This window comes from Artemia franciscana, chromosome 1, assembly GCF_032884065.1.
Source record: "Artemia franciscana chromosome 1, ASM3288406v1, whole genome shotgun sequence".
In the NCBI taxonomy this organism is placed as follows: domain Eukaryota; kingdom Metazoa; phylum Arthropoda; class Branchiopoda; order Anostraca; family Artemiidae; genus Artemia; species Artemia franciscana.
Window position 1 is genome coordinate 16063856 of NC_088863.1, and position 22703 is coordinate 16086558.

At 34.4% G+C, this 22703-nt stretch overlaps 1 protein-coding gene across 4 annotated transcripts in view; it reads left to right on the forward strand.

Moving 5' to 3' along the window:
- Nucleotides 1–22703, forward strand: part of LOC136026295 (QRFP-like peptide receptor) — a 223260-nt gene that overhangs the window by 109447 nt on the left and 91110 nt on the right. For all 4 annotated transcript variants that reach the window (XM_065702715.1, XM_065702720.1, XM_065702729.1 and 1 more), the window contains exon 4: nucleotides 16447–16646. In XM_065702715.1, the coding sequence (XP_065558787.1) occupies nucleotides 16447–16646 (200 nt within the window). The remainder of the gene's footprint in view (nucleotides 1–16446; nucleotides 16647–22703) is intronic.

Sequence of the window (22703 nt, forward strand, 5' to 3'; positions counted from 1 at the left end):
TTGTGCAAAAATGGAGAAGAGAAGTATAAAGCCAAAAAAAGGAAACAACAAAGGAAAGTCAAAAACAATGATTGAGCTTCGAGTTAATGATTGGCAGTTAACTTATCTCGTGAATTTATAGAGCACTGTAAAAAAAAAACTAGATTCGTGATCTGTTCCTGTTTGAAGTTTCTTTCAAAATATTCTTTATTAAAATAAAAATCTTCTTGGACATTTTGTTCACTCATTTTGTGTTTTTAAAAATGTTGAACATGTACCGAGAATCAACGCCGGAGTTATTATTACATTAACACGTTTGGGGACTATCAGAGACCACCTGCCACGTTTGGAGACAACCCAATTTCCTTAATTTTTTTTCATAGTTCTGTTATCGTGAATGTCCGAGTTTTGGGAATGTCGACGAATACAGGTGAAAGCCCGAAATATCTTTTTTTCTCCTTTGATTTAGTCAGTATTCCTAGTCAACTTTGTTCAGTTTAATGCAAAGTTTGATGATGACAGGTTACGTTCGGTTATATTAGGTTTAGTTAGGCTGGGCTAGTTTACGCTAAGTTAGGTTTTTGACACGTTTCTGATATTTATAACATAATTTAACCTAATTTAACTTAATCTTACCTAAACTAACGCAATAACCTAACCTAGCTTTAACATTTACCATCATAGATTGCGTAAGAAAAGCTGACTCGCAAAACTCATTGAATCCAAAATTAATCAGATTTCGGACCTTTACGGTAACAGTCCTATAGCAACAAGACGAAATTCTTACCATTTGCAGAATTTTTCCTATTGCTAGGTATGCTTTTTACAAGCTTGGTATCAAACTTAAAGGTTATTGTTTTTCTGATTTTTTTTTTTGATTTTGTGTTTTTGAGTTTAATAGCCTGAAGAATATGCCTAGCTACAAGAAATAATGCAGGATGGTTTGCAGCGATCCACAGGATTTCCTTATATTCGTTTTCCTTGTCAGAGATTGTATTTTGCGCAGGAAAGCCTTCATGAATTGGCACTAATTAATGTCAGCGCTGAATAAATTTCTAAAGAATCAAGAAATATATGGTCCTTTATCAATAGGTAGTTGCTTCTTATGAGGAAAAAACAAGTATTTATCAAGAACTGCGACAAGGAAGAAAACGTTCATTTCCAAAGGAAAATTAACCACAATAGTCTTATTAATTGTTAGATTTCTAATTAACCACCGTGGCGATAAGCCACATAGCTTTTCTGATGAAAGTAAAGGCAGTGACAGATCTACATTTTTCTTTCATTATCTACATTTTCAAAGTTTGACTATTTGCCACAATTCTGCTTTTTAAAATAATTAAAAGCTTTAGCGTAAAGAGCGAGGGATTGCGGAGGGGACAACCCATTTCATATACGGAGTAATTTCTGTTCGTTTTAAGTTTTAATGTCGCTCCTTACTTTCAGTTTAAAAAACAATTTTTTTTTAAATATGATATCTTTGATTATCCATAACTCGCTCTCTATGCAAAATTTTGTTTAGAAATTTTAAAAGAAGCTTATTTATCTAGTTAAACGGTCCTTTTGTTTCAGGAATCATTCTTAAATAATCGGAACAAAAAGTCAAACTTTAGCATAAAGAGCGAAATATTGAGAAGAGGGCAACCCCCCTCATCCAAGTAATAATTTCTGTTTGTTTTAAGTTTTATTTTTTTCTCCTTACTTGCGGTTGAAAAAACTTGTTTTTATCATTTAATTTAGATTCAGAAGGGAAGTTGATTGCATTTCCTGGGGAAATAAAGGTATTCTTTTTTTTTATTATATAAGTAGTGATGCCAAGATGGCTTGAAAGTCATCCATATCCCGTCAAATCCCAATCCCCTACACTTTTTGAGAAACTTCTTCAAGACACAGGTGCATGTTAGGTCAGAGGGAATGTTTTCTAAGAGAAGCAAGTGTTAAATTACATAATAGGGAGGGTTTCCCTTTGTTGTTATATAATAGGGTTTGGTTGATACATAATGATTTTTTTGAGTGTTTAGAACCTTTAGAGCCCTCGTCAAATCAGGTTATCCTTGATTGTTACGGTGTAGTTTCTTTGAGTGTTTTACAAAACCTTCAGAGGCCCCGGTAAATGAGGATTTTTTTGGATGTTACATAATAGTTTTTTTTTTTACTTTTGTTTGCTACATAAAAGGGTTTGGTTACCTTAATTATTACTTATAGGACTTGTTAGAGTCTGTTAGTCAAGCGGTGAATCCCTGATTGTAATCCCAGAATTTTAACGTAATGAATTTTTAGAATTCTTTTGGCTAGAATTGTTGTTTTGAACCAAAAAATGGCTGAAAAAGCCGCTTTGCTCTGGGAGAGTTTTTTTTAATGGATGTTCAATCAAATGGGGAGGAAAAACTCTCATGGACTTAGATTATGCTGATGATTTAAGCATATTAGATGAAAGTTTGAGTAAAATGAATGAATTTTAGATAAGAAAAGATCACGTCTTTAAACATAAATTGCCTCAAATCTAAGATAAAAAAAGTATTCTGATATATTAATTACATTAGTCTCATTTACTTTAATACTAAAAAAATAACATACCAGAACTTATACAGGGAGTATTAAGCATTATATATGCTATAAAAAATAATATACTAATCAGCATTGTTTTCAGTAGCCCCTCATCAGTCACAGCAACGGTTACCTTTAGAATACATTTTATATTCTTTGTAAATAAAAAAACAAAGAATTGTCTTGTCACTAAGCGAAATGCTGTTCAGCAGAATTCAAAATTGGAAGACTGATTTATAAGGCAACTCATTGATCCCACCAGCTGCTATATCAATTGCCAGCAATAAAAAGTTTTAACCTTATAAACGTATTAGAATATTTCTCCAAATTAGGAGTTAGTAACAATAATTTAAACTCCAGAATTCCAGTTATTCCTGTCTACAGTGAGGATAAATTCAAATTTTGCGAATAGCAGAAGTTAGCCTATTGTCCCAATGCTACCAAGACAGCTTCATTTCCGGCTTGTCTACAAAATTATAACGAAATGTTCGTCTTAAAACCAAAAAGAGAATTGTTCCTTGGATCGAGCTAATCATTAAATGATAAAACCAAATAATTTAAGCCACATTTAAACGTCAATAAGTGTTGTTTTTTTTTGTTCTACAGTAAATATCAAGATCTTAAAGTGCTTCTTTAAAGACGTTAATTTTAAAGATATTTCTACTGCATAAACACCCCATATAGCTTTGTGTTTTCAGTCAAACTTTATTTTTATAAAATTCTTCAAATATCAGTACAGAATATAGAAAAGAAACAATGGGCTCATGTCATGATCTTAATATTCCTTTGTTTCATTTCCACCGAAGATAGTAAGATTTTACTAAGACAAATCTGGGTATCAGACAACAGTCTAAAAGGAAGAATTTTATTTTCTAAGAATAAAAATATGGCTGTTTTTGCTTAAATTTATTGCTTAAGTTTAATTACAAAGTATTTCAATATTTTATTGAAACCACCAGATACAATGAGTTGGTAGGGAGGTGATTGTCCCCTGGTCGCTCACCACCATACCCATGGCATTAAGCGTTAGGAAGCTGAACTGCCAATTCGAACAGTAATAAAATGTCATTTATTGAAAGTCAATCAAACAACGAACTGTAGTAAGGAGCGACCCGGCTCAATAGTAACCGAAACTCTAAAAAACGGAAATTTTATAACAATAGTTACATCAAAAGAATTGCATTTTAATGCTGATTTTAAATATATAAGTTTCGTTAAGGTTAGGCCTACCCATCAAAAGTTACAAGCCTGAGAATATTTGCCTTATTTTAGAAGATAGAGGAAACAACCCTTAAAAGTAATAGAATCTTAACTAAAATCAGACCATCAGATTAAGCGTATCAGAGAACCCTAGAGTAGAAGTTTCAAGCTCTTATCTACAAAAATGTGGAATTTTGCATTTTTTGCCACAAGACAGATCACGGATGCGTGTTTTTTTGTTTTTTTTTTTTTTTTTCCCAGGGATGATCGTATCGACCAATTGGTCCTAGAATTTCGTCTGAGGGCTCATTTTTACGGAAATTAAAAGTTCTAGTACCCGTTTTAAGTGACCAAAAATTGGAGGGCACCTAGGCCCCCTCCCACACTCATTTTTACCCAAAGTCACCAGATCGAAATTCTGAGATAGTCATTTTATTCAGCATAGTCAAAAAACCCGATAACCATGTCTTTGGGGACAACTTACTCCTCCACAGTCCCCGTGGGAGGAGCTGCAATATACAAACTTCGACCAGTGTTTACACATAGTAATGGTTATTGGGAAGTGTATAGACGCTTTCAGGGGCATTTTCTTGGTTGAGGAGGGTTTGAGGGGAGGGGGTTATGCGGGGGGATCTTTCTATGGAGGAAATTGTCATGGGGGAAGAAAATTTCCATGAAGGGGGCGCAGGGTTTTTTAGCATATTTTAAAGAACAATGAAAAAATAAATATGAAAAAGTTTTTTTCAACTGAAAGTAAGGGGCAGCACTGAAACTCAAATCGAACAGAAATTATTACTTATATGAGGGGTTAACTTCTTCCTAATACCTCACTCTTTACGCTTAAGTAACTTTATTAATTTCAAATATTTATTCTACGGCCTTTGTGAATCAGGGGTCATTCTTAAGGAATTGGGACAAGATTTAAGCTTTCAAACAGTTTGTGGTAACGAACTGTAGTAAGGAGCGACCCGGCTCAATAGAAACCATAACTCTAAAAAATGGAATTTTGATACCAATAGCTATATCAAAAGAATCGCATTTTAATGCTGATTTTAAATATATAAGTTTCATCAAGTTTAGTCTTACGCACCAAAAGTTACGAGCCTGAGAAAATTTGTGTTATTTTAGAAAATAGGGGGAAACACCCCCTAAAAGTCATAAAATCATAACGAAAATTACACCATCAGATTCAGTGTATCAGAGAACCCTACTGTAGAAGTTTCAAGCTCCTATCTACAAAAATGTGGAACTTTGTATTTTTTGCCAGAAGGCAGATCACGGATGCGTGTTTATTTGTTTTTTTTTCTTTTTTCTTTTTCCCAGGGATGATCGTATCGACCCAGTTGTCCTAGAATGTTGCGAGAGGGCTCATTCTAATGGAAATGAAAAGTTCTAGTGCCCTGTTTAAGTGACCAAAAAAATTGGAGGGCACCTAGGCCCCCTCCCACGCTAATTATTTTCCCAAAGTCAACGGATCAAAATTCTGAGATAGCCATTTTATTCAACGTAGTCGAAAACCTTATAACTATGTCTTTGGGGACGACTTACTCCCCCACAGTCCCCGTGGGAGGGGCTACAAGTTACAAACTTTGACCAGTGCTTACACATAGTAAGGGTTATTGGGAAGTGTATAGGTGTTTTCAGGAGGATTTTTTGGTTGGGGGGAGGGGTTGAGAAGAGGGGGATATACTGGGGTAACTTTCCATTGAGGAATTTGTCATGGGGGAAGAAAATTTCCATGAAGGGAGCGCAGGATTTACTAGCATTATTTAAAAAAAAACAATGAAAAAATAAATATGAAAAAGTTTTTTCCAGCTGGAAGTAAGGAGCAGCATTAAAACTTAAACGAACAGAAATTATTACCCATATGAGGGGCTCACCTCCTCCTAATACCACGCTCTTTACGCTAAAGTATTTTTAGTAATGTCAACTATTTATTCTACGGCTTTTGTGATTCATGGGTCATTCTTAATTAATTGGGCCAAAATTTAAGATTTAGTGTAAAGAGAGAGGTACTGACGAGGGGGTGAACCCTCTCATATGTGTAATAAGAACATGAGAATAAAAAATTCTTTACGTAAGCTAGTTTATAAGTTATGTATACCTTTTACTAATAAAAAGATTCGTAAAAAATTAAAAGTTCTAGTTGCCTTTTTTATTAACCAAAAAAATGGAGGGCAACTAGGCTTCCTCCCCCGCTCTTTTTCTCAAAATCATTCGATCAAAATTATGAGAAAGCCATTTAGCCAAAAAAAAAAAAAAAAAAAAAAAAAAAAAAAAAAAAAAAATGCAAATTTCGTTTTAATTATTTCTCTGCGGAGAGCCAAAATCAAAACATGCATTGATTCAAAAACGTTCAGAAATTAAATAAAAAAACAACAAGTTTTTTAACTGAAAGTAAGGAGCGACATTAAAACTTAAAACGAACAGAAATTACTTTGTATATGAAAGAGGCTGCTTCCTCATCAACGCGCCGCTCTTTACGCTAAAGGTTTTTACTGTTTTAAAAAGAAGAATTGAGAGAAAGAGTCAAACTTTAGCGTAAAGAGCGGGGCGTTGATGAGGAAGCACCCTCTTTCATATACAAAGTAATTTCTGTTCGTTTTAAGTTTTAATGTCGCTCCTTACTTTCAGTTAAAAAAACTTGTTTTTTTTTATTTAATAGTGTAAAGAGCGAGGTATTGACAGGGAGGTGAACCCCCTCGTATATGTAATAAAATATACGAGTATAGAAGTTCGTTACGTAAGTTGATTCGTAAGTTACGTATATGTTTACTAATGAAAACGTTCGTAAGAAAATAGAGTTCTAGTTGTCTTTTTAAACAACCAAAAATTGGAGGGTAACTAGGCCTACTCCCCCGCTCCTTTTTCTCAAAATTGTCCGATTAAAAATATGAGAAAGCCATTTAGCCATAAAAATAAATTAATATGCAAATTTCGTTTTAATTATTCATGTGCACAGAGCCAAAATCAAAACATGCCTTAAATTAAAAACGTTCAGAAATTAAATAAAAAACAAGTTTTTTAACTGAAAGTAAGGATTGATGTTAAAACTTAAAACGAACAGAAATTACTCCATAAATGAAAGGGGCTGTTCCCTCCTCAACGCCCCACTCTTTACGCTAAGGTTTTTTTTTACTGTTTTAAAAAGTAGAGTTGAGAGAATGAGTCAAACTTTAGCGTACAAGATCGGGGCATTGAGGAGGGAACAGCCCCTTTCATACACGGAGTAATTTCTCTTCGTTTTAAGTTTTAATATCGCTCCTCCCTTTCAGTTAAAAAAAACTAGTTTTTTAGCATAATATGGGAAATATGGAAATATGGTTACATTTTCCTTGTGATTCTTTGAAAGTAATTAAATAAAAAACAAGTTTTTTTAACTGCGAGTAAGGAGCGACATTAAAACTTAAAACGAACACAAATTATTCATATATGAAAGGGGTTTCCCCTCTTCAACCTCTCCCTCTTTACGCTAAAGTTTTGTATTGTTTTAAAATGTAGAGTTGTGAGAAAGAGTCAAACTTTAGCATAAAGAGCGAGGGGTTGAAGAGGGGAAGACCCCTTTCAAATACGGAATAATTTCTGTTCGTTTTAAGTTTTAATGTCGTTCCTTACTTGCAGTTAAAGAAACTTGTTTCTATAATTTAATTCCTGAACGTTTTGGAATAAATGCATGTTTTGATTTTGGCTCACCGCACATGAATAATTAAAACGAAATTTAAATATATTTTTTTTTTTGGCTAAATGGCTTTCTCATAGTTTTGATCGGAAGATTTTGACTAAAAAAGCTGTGGGGGAGAAGGTCTAGTTGACCTCCAATTTTTAGCTATTTAAAAAGGCCACTAAAGCTTTTCATTTTTTTTACGAACGTTTCTTAGTAATAAATATTCGTAACTTGCGAATTAACTTCATCCCCTCATCAATACCTCGCTCTTTATACTGAAGCTTGAGTTTTGTCCCAAATCTTTAAGAATGACCACCAAATCACAAAGGCTGTAGAATAAATAGTGGAAATTACTAAAAATACTTTAGCGTAAAGAGCGAGGTATTGTGAAGGGGAAAAAACCCCCTGTATATGTAATAATTTCTGTTCATTTTAATGCTGCTCCTTACTTCCAGTTCAAAAAACTTATTTTTCATTTATTTTCTCCTTGTTTTTTTTTTAATAATGCTAGAACTTTCTAGAGCCCCTTCATGGAAATTCTCTTCCCTCAAGATAAAGTCCCCTATGGAAAGATCCTCCCTAGCTCAGCCCATTTCTCTCTGGCTGGGTCTGGGCGCTTCGTTTCACACCGCGATGTCGGTAGAGAAGCTGATCTGGAATGCCCTGCTGAATTCCTTATTTTGAGAAAGAATGGCAGGGAATGCTTGCATTGGTTTTGTGAAAATTGCTTGGGTCTTTTTCGCTGTTGATGCCAAGAAGTTTTCGTAGACTGAGGCTGCCATTTCTACACGCACCACAAATAGACAGAAAATGGCTGATTATGTCAGAGCAATTATTAGATGCCTTCTCCCTGTGATGAACACAAAGTAGTCCTACCCATTGTGTCATTTCCAAACACGACGAGTTGCCTGTAATTCCCAGTGAGAAAACTGCTATATTTACTCTAGATATCAATGCAATTTGTCTGAAGTTTAATAATTTCGCTGATTTCGCAGTGGTGAATGTTAATGGTAGTTTGTCGCATAACGGGTTGTCCCAGGCTTCAAAACTGACCTGTCCGGTAGTCTAAAAGAACCACCCAAGGATCTGGACCATTCTGAATCATGAAATGACTTTCGTAATAAATTTTGCGATAATAGTTGTGATCTCACTATTGTATTAAGTCCCTATAAGGCTGTTTGGCATCTCATTTTGTCGAATCAATGTGGTGCTCACTGGATAGTGCAGGCTTGCAACTTTCATGATCAGTCTTTGGAAGCTAAAATGAAAAGTCCAACATATGTTTAAATTGTTCACCAGATCCCTGAAACCCTTACAGCTGGATTCAGCCGAATTCATGGTAGCATTCACCGGTGGTATTCACTGGTAGTATTCAGTAGAAGTCATGGTAGTATTCATGGTAGTGGATTCATTCATGGTAGTATTCTAACGAAGTGACCTCTTCTAGAAGAATGCTCGCATAGCTGCTATATTATATGCTCGCTATCGAATTTTTCTTTGAATGAATGGCTTGGTTTACTTAAGCTGAATGGTTGGAATGAATTTTTCGCATCTCCTGTGGTTAGTTGTGGAAGAAGCCAGCCATTTAGTGGCTTTGCAGTTTTAGTAAGAGCTGATATCTTGCCTATAGTTTATATCTCCATGGACATCTTTGTTTCAGTGATTATCAATTGCCAAATTATATATTATGTCTACTTGAAAACTGATAATAAAGATGGATAGTCTGATAGAAAATTCAGTACGGCATGTAGCAAATTTGCTAAGCCCATGTCTGGTGCTCCCAGTTTTAGATGCAGCGTCATTCTAAGTAATAATCTCAACTGTAATCTTAACAATAAATCAAGCCCTCGATTTCAGATACTTCTTTCTTCGTATACGGATTAAATGACTACTGAAACAATCACTGCAGATGACTGTCATTAGGATCTCTAATCATCTCCTACTTACCAATAGATTGAAATTTCTAAAGTCCTGTTCATGCACCTTTTCAATGAAAAATATTTTTGAATAGAATAAAACTGATCTTTGTTTACTTCAGTAAATTTCTGATGACATACTTGACAAGATTAGAGTGCCATTTCAGTTACTGTAATAAGTTCCGTCAGTAGCTATGTCATAAAAACAGGTTTAGCTGTATGTCTATACAAGTGATTTGATTCATGCAATGCGTTGTGTAGAAAAAATGGCTGTTTCGATCAGTCAAAGGGCTGTTCATAGTTAGTGGCTACTCGAGATACCCTTTGGTTCTGGTATTCTTAGTGGAAAGAGTTTGTAAAGCGATTCATCAGTCCTGCTTATTAACTCAGTTTAAATAGTCATTTTGCCAAGTGGCGGTCTAAACATCGTGCTAACTCACTTGATCAAAATAGAGAATTAGTCCGTTCGAATTTCAATTTGGTGTGTAGTCTGTTAAATAGTAAGAGATCCTATGACCTCTCCGATACTAGGCTCCCCAGTGAAGCTAAGTGAATCTAAGATCTAAGTTTTTTAATTAAAACAAATCTAAGTTTTTGTCACCATACCAAACACTTCAAATACAAAAAGAATCAGAGCTCGATACTGAACTCGAGCCACTATTTTATACGTTACTTATTGTCAGAATCAACGATAAAATAAGCTATAAGAAACCTAAAGAAAAGATATTCAAAGTATATTGTCGAAGTCTGCGGTATGCATTGGTTTTATGTCAGTGCTTAGCTCATTGGACACCTTGCTTTATTTTACCAGATGATTTTTCTCTAGATCAGTGGGTGATATTTGTTCAATAGATATATTTACCCAGGTTCTAGAAAAGGGTAAAGAGGCAAAACAATGTGCCTCATGCCATCTCATTTCTCTGACCCCAGTATTGTGAAAGTTAATGGAGCGTAAATTAATGATGTAAATAGATAGTCAGTTTGGCTTTAAAGTAAACCTAAGTAGAGAGTATGTATACTGTCTCCTTGCATACGTGTTGATCGCTGTTTACTTAGGTAGCGCTATTATGCTGCCTGTGAAAGACTTCATCAGAAATACGAGCAGTAACCGAATATAAAATAGAAACAATATTCTCTTATTCTGTAACTCTATCCCGATTAAATATTATGAATTAGAATGATTATAACATGTTTGCAAACACTGTTAAAAATCCGAATCACAGTTTGGGTGCTTTTCCGTCACTACTCTCATAAATTCTTGTCAAGCGATAAGAATATCGTTGTATATTTACGACCCGGAAGTGATATACTTGAAAACTTTAGTTCTAAATTTCTTATTCAAAATTGCAGAGATCACTAGCAAGGGTTGACTGAAAATGTAGTTGCAAATTGCACCAGTGAGAAGAAAATTAAACGTTATTTTCTGAAGTTTTTATTTTTTGCAAGCTGGCACTATTCCGAAGTAAACTCTATTTCTTACATGATTATTAATTTTAAAACGAACGCTTTCCAAAAAACAGCATATTCCAAATGAAAATAAAGAGCTCTATTAAAACCTAAGGTGATAGGAATGTAGGTGATTCTAAGACCACCCCTTCCAGTCGAAATGGCTTGGTGAAAAAACAAATATTAACTGATGGCATATAACTCTTTACTTAGGCAGCATTTGAGCACTGTCTCTGATTAAGACTGGACTTAAAACAGTAGTCTTAAAACATTAGTTTGAAAATAAAAATTAATATCGAAACTTAATAAAACGAACCGAAATTAACCCATACACATGAGACGATGGCTGTTATAAGTCGTTAAGCCCTACATTGTTTATGCTAAATTTTGACTAGATAACTAGCTAAAAGAATCTAAATTTCACCAGGTTATTTTAAACGTCTTATTTACTGATTGCCTTTTAAAAAAAAGTAAAACAAAAATTTATTTTGTTAAAGCCCTTTTTTAAACCTTTGACCAAATTGCTCTTCCGTAAAAGTCTCCATTCTTAAAGCTCTGAGATAGAAAACAATTCACTTTACCATAAATAACAAGACGCCAAGAGTGTAGTAGCTCCTTTGTTATATGGCAGGAGAATGAGGGGGTAGCAGCTTTTTATAGGTCCCTTTTTTATAAGTTTTACCGCTGTGCTAAACTTTCATTTGGAAACAATGTTTCTAAACTATATTAGATTTCAGTGTTATATTACCGTGTAATCTAAATAGTGAGAGGCTACTGTAGGAAACTCCCCCACCCCATAGACAGATCTAATAACCCTACTCTAATAGTTGGGACGCAACAATATAGCACTGAATTGCCATTAAGAGCACTGGATGAGTGGTCCATTTTAAGGGCTCATTTGCATAGACTGTATGAAATTTTAGAGATAAATAAGCAGCCGAATGGTAACATTTCCTTCAAAACTGGAGTTACAATATTAGCTTATTCATTTTTTAAATGGATTACTATCTCAAGCTATTACTCGGTGTATATTTCGTCCCTTTAGTGCCAAAAATTATTATTTTGTTACAAACAATGGTATAGTTTGTTACTGCACTACAGTATGATTTCTTTTGAAAATTAAATTAAAAAACATGTTTTTTTAAATGAAAGTAAAGAGCAACATTAAAACATAAAACGAACAGAAATTACTCCGTTTATGAAAGGGGCTTTTCCTACTCAACGCCTCGCCCTTTACGCTAAAGTTTGACTCTTTCTCTTAACTCTATTTTTAAAACAGTAAGAAACTTTAGTATAAAGAGCGGGGCGTTGAGGAGGAAAAGCCCCTTTCATATACGGAGTAATTTCTGTTCGTTTTAAGTTTTAATGTTGCTCCTTACTTTCATTTTAAAAATTCATTTTTTTAATTTAATTTCTGGTCGTTCTTGAATTAATGTATGTTTTGATCTTGGCTCTCCGCATATAAATAATTAAAACGAAATTTGCATATTAATTAATTGCAATTATTCGCAAGATTTTGAGAAAAAAGGACAGAGGGAGGAGGCCTAGTTGCCCTCCAAGTTTTGATTACTTAAAAAAGCAACTAGAACCTTTAATTTTTTACAAACGTTTTCATTGGTAAAAAATATACGTAACTTACGAATTAACTTACGTAACGAACTTCTACATTCGTATGTTTTTATTGCGTGTATGAGGGGGTTCAACCCTCGTCGATACCTCGCTCTTTACACTAAAGCGTAGATTTTGTCCCAATTCCTTAAGAATGACCTCTGAATCACAAAGGCCGTAGAATAAATAGTTGAAATTACTAAAAATACTTTAGCGTAAAGAGTGAGGTATAACGAGGAGGTAAATCCCTCATATGCGTAATAATTTTTGTTCGTTGTCTTTTCATTGTCTTTTCAAATAATGCTAGAAAATCCTGCGCCCCCTTCATTGTAATTTTCTTCCCCCATGAGAAGTTTTTCCATGGAAATATCCTCCCATGTAACCCTAAACAATAAAAAATCCCCCTGAAAACGTCTATACACTTCCCAGTAACCATTACTATATGTAAACACAGGTCAAAGTTTGTAACTTGCAGGCCCTCCCACGGGGACTGCGGGGGATTAAGTCGCCCCTAAAGACATAGTTATTAGGTTTTTCGACTATGGAGAATAAAATGGCTATCTCAGAATTTTAATCCGGTGACTTTTGGGAAAAATGAGCGTGGGAAGGGGCCTAGGTGCCCTCTAATTTTTTTGGTCACTTAAAAAGGGCACTAGACTTTTAATTTCCGTTAGAATGAGCCCTCTCGCGACATTCTAGGACCACTCAGTCAATACGACCCCTGGGAAAAAAAAAAAAAAAAAAAAAAAACAAATAAACACGCATCCATGATCTGTCTTCTGGCAAAAAATGCGAAATTCCACATTTATGTAAATAGGAGCTTGAAACTTCTACAATATGGTTCTCTGATACGTTGAATCTGATGGTGTGATTTTCGTTGAGATTGTATGACTTTTAGGGGGTGTTTCCCCCTATTTTCTAAAATGAGGAAAAAATTTTCAGGCTCGTAACGTTTGATGGGTATAACTGATCTTGATGAAACTTATATATTTAAAATCAGCATTAAAATGCAATTCTTTTGATGTGACTATTAGTATCAAAATTCCATTTTTTAGGGTGTCGGTTACTATTGAGCTTGGTCGCTCCTTACTACAGTTCGTTACCACGAACTGTTTGAAACTTAAATAGCTCATAAAAACATCTATTATCTTCATTAAAGCTACGCTAAAACCTATAAGTTTGATTGGCAGCACAAAATGGCAAAATCAGAACTTTATTGTGACGCGATCTCTTTTGTTGGTTTAATTAGCCCTAAATCCTTTAATTTCAGTTCAAATGATACCTTCTTCAGATACTCTGCTAATTCTGTATCGATACGATGAGGCTTGGAAAAAACAACAAAAAATACACAAACACAAAAAAAGAGTAAACTAATGAACACACCAAGGAATTGGCATCCGTCACCGAATTTTTGTGGTGTGGGATGTCAGTTTTCTTGGTTTTGTAAAGGATTTTAAAATATCTCAAATGTGAATCGGATGCAAAACCCTTCTGAATTAGATGGCACAATTTTCAATTTCACGATTATGATCCTTTTAGGTGATGTTGTCTCCTCTTTTCCAAAATTGTACAAATGCTCTCAGGCTCAGAACTATTTTTGGGGAGTTCTTAAAATGTAATTTATATAATTGGGATTACCGCAAAAATTGAATCGTTGGACATATGCGTTGTTATTATAATTCCGTTTTTGAGAATTTTGGATGTAATTGGTTCCTGTTGATATTCACTTAAATTTCGTTACCGCGAACCTTTTTGACTAAAGGCCTTTCTTGTTTAAAACTTCGTAAACCATTCATCTCAGACCGTCAAAAAATTAAACAATTACATAACACACTGTTCCCTTGAGGAATTACAGTCATCACCGTTTTATAAATAAAATTATAAGCTAAAGCGAATCGCATTCGTAAAGAGGTCCCCAGCCAGTGTAGTGTATCCTAAAGCCAGTGTAGCCAACAAAACAAAATTTGGCCTATAGCCAACAAAATTTGGTAAGAAGTACGAGCTAGTTTCTTAGTAATCTATCAGAGGGGTCTAGATTCGGTGTGACCTTTTTGGCTACAAAAACGACAGAGTTACCCAAATCACTTTCTTCCCTAATTCTAGCAATCAGGCTTGTCAGATCTCAAACAAAATTGGTCAGTACAAGGAAGAAGCATTTTAATCTTACCTTCTGCAGTGCATTGTTTCTGCATATCAGAGATACAATCTTACCTCACCGGAAAAAAAGTAGTTCTTTTTAAATATTCGAGTCATGATGACCCCTACCAGTAAGTACTGTCTGATCTCAATCGAACACGGTGAGAAAATAAGAGCTATCTTGTTTTTTCATCCGCACTTTTCCTAAGAATATCACTGAGCAAAAAAAGAGAAACCTGTTCCATTAACGCTTTCACGAAGATTTGGCTTAAATATTGAAATCCTTAACCATCTTGGAAAATCCAACAGGCTTTTGTGATCGGTAGAAACCGACTGACATGGATCCTTAAAGACTTTAGTGATAGGGATCGAAAGTTAGTATTTATTTATGATAACTAGCTAGTATTGACCCTAATATTTCATATTGGAACACGGTCCATAGATAGAGGTTGACATATTAGGTTTGGATACCGAGTTGTCTTGTCTCCTTTTTAAGCACCTTGTTAGAAGGATATCTAGGTACGCAATATGTCACTTTTTTTAACAGCTGTAGTTCTGTGACACACGATTTGCACTAAGATGTTCTTAACAAGGAAATGCGGCTATTCTTTCAATTTAGAAGTTTTGTTTCAATCCAGAATCTATAAGCGTCATTGGAGCCACCAACAGGCTAATACTGCAAACGCTTAATAAGAAAGGCAAAAGGATACCATGAAATGAAAAAGTAATCCTTCCAATATCTGTCCAAAATCCAGAATCTGTGGACATACATAAAAGGCAAAGTTGTGCCATAAAAACCAATAGAACCAATAGACATAAAAACCAATAACAGAATATTTGCGGTTAATGACAGACTTATTTTTAATTATTTGAAAAAAAAATCGCTTTAGAATGCAAAAACTGTTGTACAGAAAACATTAAACATGTTTTCTGAACTACAAAACTGTATCTGCAACATTGAACATTTTTTATGTTTAGTGTGCTTTCATTTCAAGGGGGATAGGAGGTTTAGGCTTAAATAACAATTAATTTGTGTCAAAATTTTTCAATTTTGCGGTATCTATCAGAATAACATCGGCAGGAAATATATCATCCGCTGCCTTGTGTGCATGTGTTTCAAGGTCCTTATGACTTTGTCCAGATGAAAATTTGAGAAAAGGCACATACATAGAGGGTTTGGGGGATGCAACAAACGTGCAGTATTAATGAGGTGTATAACTTTTACTTAAGTTGTTGGTAATATTTATGTAACTTGCTTCCTTACCTTTGGAACAAAAAGGAATTCAAAACAAGCCAAAAATTAAGTCATAAGAGCCTTAAAGAAAACATTCTTTAAATTTTTAATCAAATAAATTAAACTGTCATCAAATTAAAGAAGAGTTGGTTATTAAAAGCCAAAAACTTTTTACTTCATACAGACGGATCGAAAGTCTTACTAATATTTGGACTTATAGCCTTAAAGACTCTCAACAGGACATACTTGTATTTATTCAGTTTCTGAAAAAATCGCTGAGAAAATTATTCTCTTAAGCTGAGAAAATCGAGCCAGGAACATCTTTAGTAAAAAGCGACTTTCACATGATAACCCTTAGGTAGAATTCAAAACACTTTTTTCGCCCTTTGAAGAAAATGTCATCTATATTCTTTCACTTCTGGAAATATCTTTTCCCTTTGGCACTTTAGACTGGTAGCCTCTACATTTCCAATAAATGGTGTCATTGAACTTCTACAAGAATTGACCCTTTTGTGGACAGATTCCGTAAGTATCGCGAGATTATTGTCGACTTTCTGTTTAACTATGCACTTTAAGTATATTGTCTACGTAATTGAAATGTTGTTCTTCTTGTAATTTTTTTTTGCCACTCTATTTGTTTACATTTTTATACTTCTCTAAGTGCATTCATGTTTCGTACAGAGGGTCGAAATATATTAATTTGTATTATTTTTTAGGTTATCAAAGAAGTTGGCGTCCGGTTTCCAGCTTTCTGGTGCACGAGAGATTACGATAACACTATTACTTGGCGGGTAATATCCATCTTTCACCTTTTTCTCTTGCTCATTATACCATCTTACATCATGGGGATGACTTACATGAAGATTGGAACTGAAATTTGGAAAATGGCTGGACAGAGGGCTCAAATGACTAACAAGTAAGTTTTTTCAATTGTTTTAGTTCAATTCCTTCGCTATTAGGAATCAAAACGTTTCTCTGGCTTTTTGGTAGACAAATCACTGCGACGATGCAGGGGTACCATTTTAGATTTAACAAATATGCCAAGGTTTCCTTATTTAAAAACTCATAATCAGTCAAATAGTAAATAAAATAAACCCTCAGTAAACTTTTTTTAGGTTAATTTTTAACATGTATATGTTAAAGTGAAAGACCGAAAACTAGAAATTGTCAACTTTCACTGATGAATGTTAGTCTTCACCATAAACATCCACTGGTGAATCTCAAAAATAGTATAAGTGAAAGTTACCCTTCACAGGTGAATGCCGACATTCTCCAATATTGATTTTCTAAGAAGTACTAAAATATCTCCCTCCTCCAGGTTGGGTCGTACTACCGAGTTTTTTGGCACACCTGTATTTCATTTGTATGTTTGTTTTCTTTTTTATTAGGGAGGGGGAGGGGCAGAGATGATTACTATTTATGCTATTTTTTGTGATGTGTGCTACAGAATACTGTGATGTATAGCCTTCTTAAGTTTATTGTATGCATACTATTGATGTGTAAGTAAATGGGAGTAATTCAAGTTCGTGTTTTGTTATTGTTGTTGTCTTGGCAGGAGGGGAGAGCAGGTTTATGTTAATTTCAATTTGAGTTTCGGAATACTGTTCAGGATGGCCTTGTTTGGCTTGTAATAAATCTATCTATCTATCTATATCTAATGTTAACAACAATCTGAAACCTTTACCTTTTAAACATTTTTTTTTTACTACTTGTTTCAACCCTTGGTGTTAATGTTGATAATACTTAGGCCTAATACTGTTAAGCTATTTATGAAATGGTATTTTCAAATACATGAAGAAATGCAATTATGCGGAAGAATCGATAAAGGATATGTACCTAATCTATCTTCTATGACTGATCTAATCAATATCTGATATCTCAAAATTCCTCAAGGAGTCATAGGAGATTATTCCTAATAGATATAGGAGATAGTGCAATTATGGTTAAAGCTATTGTCCCTCTCCTCGAAAGAGGGGCAAGAGGTGGTAACACAGGACACAGCCTATCTTGACTTAAAAAATTATATACTATCTGTGTTAGGACACATATGGTGCATAAGGAGCTATTAGTTCCAACTTCCATATCCACAGACCGTCGTGTAAAGAAGGTGTCCTAAAGAAGTGTATCCTCTATCTTTTCCTGAGTCATACCAAGAATAGAACATACATAGCCCACTTTGAAAATTTTGTAGCTCAAATGTTATCCTAAATTAATTTACTTTAAAACATTGAAAAATTTTTTTCCTTGATTGAAAATTAACTTAAATTTGGATTTTGGAACTATTAAAATATCAAAATCTACGATGCATTGTACTTTTTCTAAGATTTAGATTCAACTTTATTAATGGTTAAACCACAAGAAAAGTTATTTTCAACTGAAAATTAGGAACAATATTAAGAAACAAAATTAAAAAGAAATTATTCTTTATAGGAGGGGGACTTTTTTCCCACTTCTTAAAGAACGGCAGCTGAAGCACAAGGGCCAATCACTTGATATAATTTTTTTTTTTAAACACTAACAAACTTTATCATAACTATCAAGGGGGAAGAGAGAGGACAGTCTCCCTCGTATCCCGAATAATTTCTTTGATATCAAGTTTTAATCTTGCTCCTTATTTTCAGTGTAAAAACTTGTGCTTTTCACTTAATATTTGATAATTTATCAAGTTCTATTAAGAAATATCCTTCCCTCCGTGGACATTTTTCCCACAAAAATTCTTCCCAAGGATATTTCACTCACGAAAAACGCTTTGCTGTGCAAAATTCTCTTCCCCCAGGAAAACACCCCTGAACAATTTTCCCCTCGCTGGAAATTCTCTCTGATAAGTTCCCCCTGTAAAATTTTCCTTATTTCGAATTTGAATATTTTTTTTTAAGAACTAATTGTTTATAAATCCCTGGAAAATATTCCTCCCCTTCTGTAAAAAATTTCGTGAAAAATTCCCCCCTCATGGAAAGTTCTCGGGCAGACTCCCCTAAGCGAAATCTTTTGCTGGACAATTCCCGTCAACGACTGAATATATCTAGCACCAATAATAAAGTCCTAGACCCAAAATATACGCAGGAATTAGTAGAGATTAGATAACAATTCCCAGAAACTCGTTCTATATTATACAGGCATCTGGTACCCTCCCACCCAAAGACTAACACAGTGACCCAGTACCCTACCTTCATAATGGCTGATACGCACTTATGCATCACCGTATTTTGAAACAATTCAGTTTAGTTAAATAGAGCATTAAAATAAATATCTGAAAAGTTTTTTTATAATAAAAAGGGAAGGGCGGTATCGCCCTGCAGCCCTCTTTTGTTTATTCTCCGAAGTGTGCTACAGAAGAATTCCCCATATAATTCCTCCCCGCAGTATATTTCTCCCGGACAATGCCCCAAGAACTTCCTCTCAACATATAAAATTCTGTACCCAAAGATAAAGTAAGACAAATAAAGAAAATTTCCTATATAAAATCTGGAAATTTCCTCCCGCGTAAAAGCCTCCCATGTAAAAAATTTTTACGTAGAAAATTCTCCCCTCCCCCACTCTGAAGACAATTCTTCCTCGAAAAAATTTCCATATATTTTCAGTTAAAAATATCGCATGAGCACAATGGGTGAATAAATTCACACTTAAATCACTTCAGAGGGCACTAGAACTTTAATTTACATTTAAATGAAGCCCAATATTTTAGGACCATTAGTTTGAAACGATCATTCCTGGGGTTAAAAGCAACAAATGACCACACATCCATGATCTTTCTTCTCGCAAGAAAAAAAATGAAAAATCCAAAACTCGTATTTTTGTAGATAAAAGTTTGAATCCCCTACAGCATCAGTCTATCATATCCTGAATCTGATAGTATGATTTTCATTAAGATCACTTGACTTTTTGGGGCTGTTTCTCTCTTCTCTCAAACAAGGCAATTTTTTCAGGTTTGAAGTAACATTAATCTAAATTGATTTTTTTATATATTTCCATTCAGCAAAAAAAATCAGCTCTTTTGATGTATTAGTCTTTATAAAATTTATTTTTTGAGTTTCGGCTACTATTGGGCCATGTCGCGTAATCATTTGTTTGGTTTTTCGTAGGAACCATTCTATAAAATTCTCTAAGGTCAACAAACGAAGTGTTTTAAAGTATGGATGTGACCTTACTATGATTGTTATCAAAACATTTACAATTCAATGATATTTTTATTAGGACATATTTCGTATAATGCAATAATTTTCATCAAATGGCAGAACTTAGAACTTTATTTGCAGTGCTAAAGTTTGCAATCTGCCAAATCACAAATATAAAAAGAAAACTCTTCAAACCTAAAGGCTTTCTTCGATTTGAAATGCTTGACATTTATTAATACCAATGATGATATATTTACTAAAGCAACAACTTCTCCTACTACTTATAACTTACTGCAGCACTTAGCCACCAGAAGCCAATACTGCTGCGCACGCTCTTCTTCCATCCCAATCTATTCAAGGCCTCCATCCTTACTACCTCTGAATAATATTCTATTTCCATCAAACCCTTCCTTATTACCTCCTCCGACTCCATTTGGGAACGACCTACTTTTCATTAGCTCTAAGTGGTTGGCCAAAACAGTTAGTCATTTTCTTTAGCATTGTCGAAAAATCTAATAACTATGTCTTTGAGAATGACTTAACCCCCAGAGTCCCCGTGGGAAGGGCTGCAAGTAGTGAGCTTTGTCCATTGTTTACATATATTATCGGTTATTAGAAAGTATAAACAATTTTTCAGGGTGATTTTTTTCGATGGGAGGTCAGAAGAAATGGGTTATGTGGGAGGATCATTCCATGGAAGATTTTTCATGAGGGAAGAGAATGTTCCTTGGAGGAAGAGCCATATTTTCAAGCATTACTTAAAATAAACCAGAAATTAAACATAAGAAACTTAAGTTTTTTTCAAATGAAAGTAAGGAGCAACATTAAAACTGAAAACGAACAGAAGTTATTACGTATACAAGGGGGGTCGCCCTCACCAATATTTCACTAATAACTCGCTCTTTACGCTAAAGTTTTTTTTAGTTCTTTTAAAAGAGCAATTTATTCTAATTATCCGGCCTTTGTGATTCATGAGTCATTCTTAAAGAGGGGTAAAATTCAAACTTTAGTGTAAAGAGCGAGGTATGGATGAGGGAAGACCCGTTCATAAATGTAATAATTTCTGTTGGTTTTAAGTTTTAATATTGCTTCTTAATTTGAAATGAAAAAACTTGTTTATTTTATTTAATGTTTATATGAGGTTGTTGTCCTAGTGTGATGAATAGAGTGGAGTCCTTGAAAAGGCTCTCCCCAACTCAGATTCGGATTCTAGATATATTTCAACAAAATTAACTCACCTAGAGTGTGTGTTAACAAAAAGCAACTCTTTTATATTTTTACCGAAGGGGTTCGAAGCTTTTTTTTCAAATATAAGGAATAGAGATAAGGTAAGACACACTGTCTATACAAAAAAAAATCGTAAAAAAATACAACTGCGCTGATCCCCACAAGGCCTCCCTGGCTAGTAAAAAAGCGGGGAGATATTAAAATTATCAAAAAAAGAACTCATAGACAGTAAATAAAAATAAAAGAGAGAGAGAAAGAGAGAGGTGGGGGGATATATAGAGAGAGAAAGAAGGAGATAGAGAAAGAGTAAAATCCCTTATATTCGTTTCTTTTTTTATAGTTTTCTGCCAATCTTTATCCAGTTTTTTTGTTTATACGTAAAGTCTTCTCTTCATGGGAAACTATCATCAACTCCCCATAACATATCGTTGAAATATTCTTGTACTACCAACGAGCTGTCACTGAAAGATTAACTAAGAATATTGTTTCGGTTGTAATGCGATAGGAAGAATAAGGCATGGGATAAAAGAAATAGTTTATTTCTCTGAGATAATAAGGTTTTAAGTCCTGAAAGGATGAAAAAACGAATTGTTTCATTAAAAAGAATAAACAGAGATTGGACTGCCACAGCTCCAGGCTGACGAAAATTTTTAGATGAAAATTTCAAACGAATGGAGATCTGAGATTGACAGTTTAAACTAAAATTGAGTGAACAAGTTAGAAAGTTCATTCGATAGAGACTCAGGGTGGTATAGAGAGGGCTCATGTATTAGTGTTTAGTCCGTTGCTGAACCTGCCATTTTGAAGAAAAGCTTTGGTCTTGGTGTGATGTCAATCCACCTGAGCAGGTGTTCTATCAGACTCCTTCAACTTACCAAACAGAGTAGTGCGAGGGTTCGAAAAAATATTCTTTTTACTAGGACTACCTTAAGAGCTTAGGGGTATTAAATGTCGCACTAGAAGTCTTTTGAGCTTGTTTAATCTCTTGAGTCAATTTCTGGTGGAGGTAATTCAGTTTGTCCTCGATATTCTGGTTCACATTTAACTACGTGTGAGTTGGAATTCCTATCTAGCCAAAGAATGTGCCACAAACGGTTAAGGTGGGTCATAGCCTTTTCTACTATTTTCACTCTTACTAGGAAGAAAAGGTGTTGAATAAGACCTGGACAAAAGACGAATGAAAGCTTTTAGTTCAAAAGCAGCCAAAAGCTGATTAAATAATTTGTCCATTCAAAGAGATACTCATTCAAAGAAATCTAAAAACCAAATAGAATTGAAACTAAGTTGGTTAGGATGTTAGTTGGGAACGAATATGCTTTTGTCAGTAGTGTGTTAAAGTTCTGTCAATCGGCAGCTTGCCGTCATAAATAATTACTTCTCTTTTTAGGAATATCTCCTTGTATAATATTATACTAGCATTGTAAAATGCTCAGTCCCAAAATATAAAATAATTGGGATTTCAGAACTTTCTTTTGCTACACGAATAGAAATGAGGTGAACTGAGTGACGTCAAATGAAAACACACAACTGGGAATCGTCCCGTCACAAATAATTGCTTCTCTTTTTCGGAATATCTCCTCGTATGGTATTATCCTACTATTGTAAAATCCTCAATCCCAAGATATAAAATG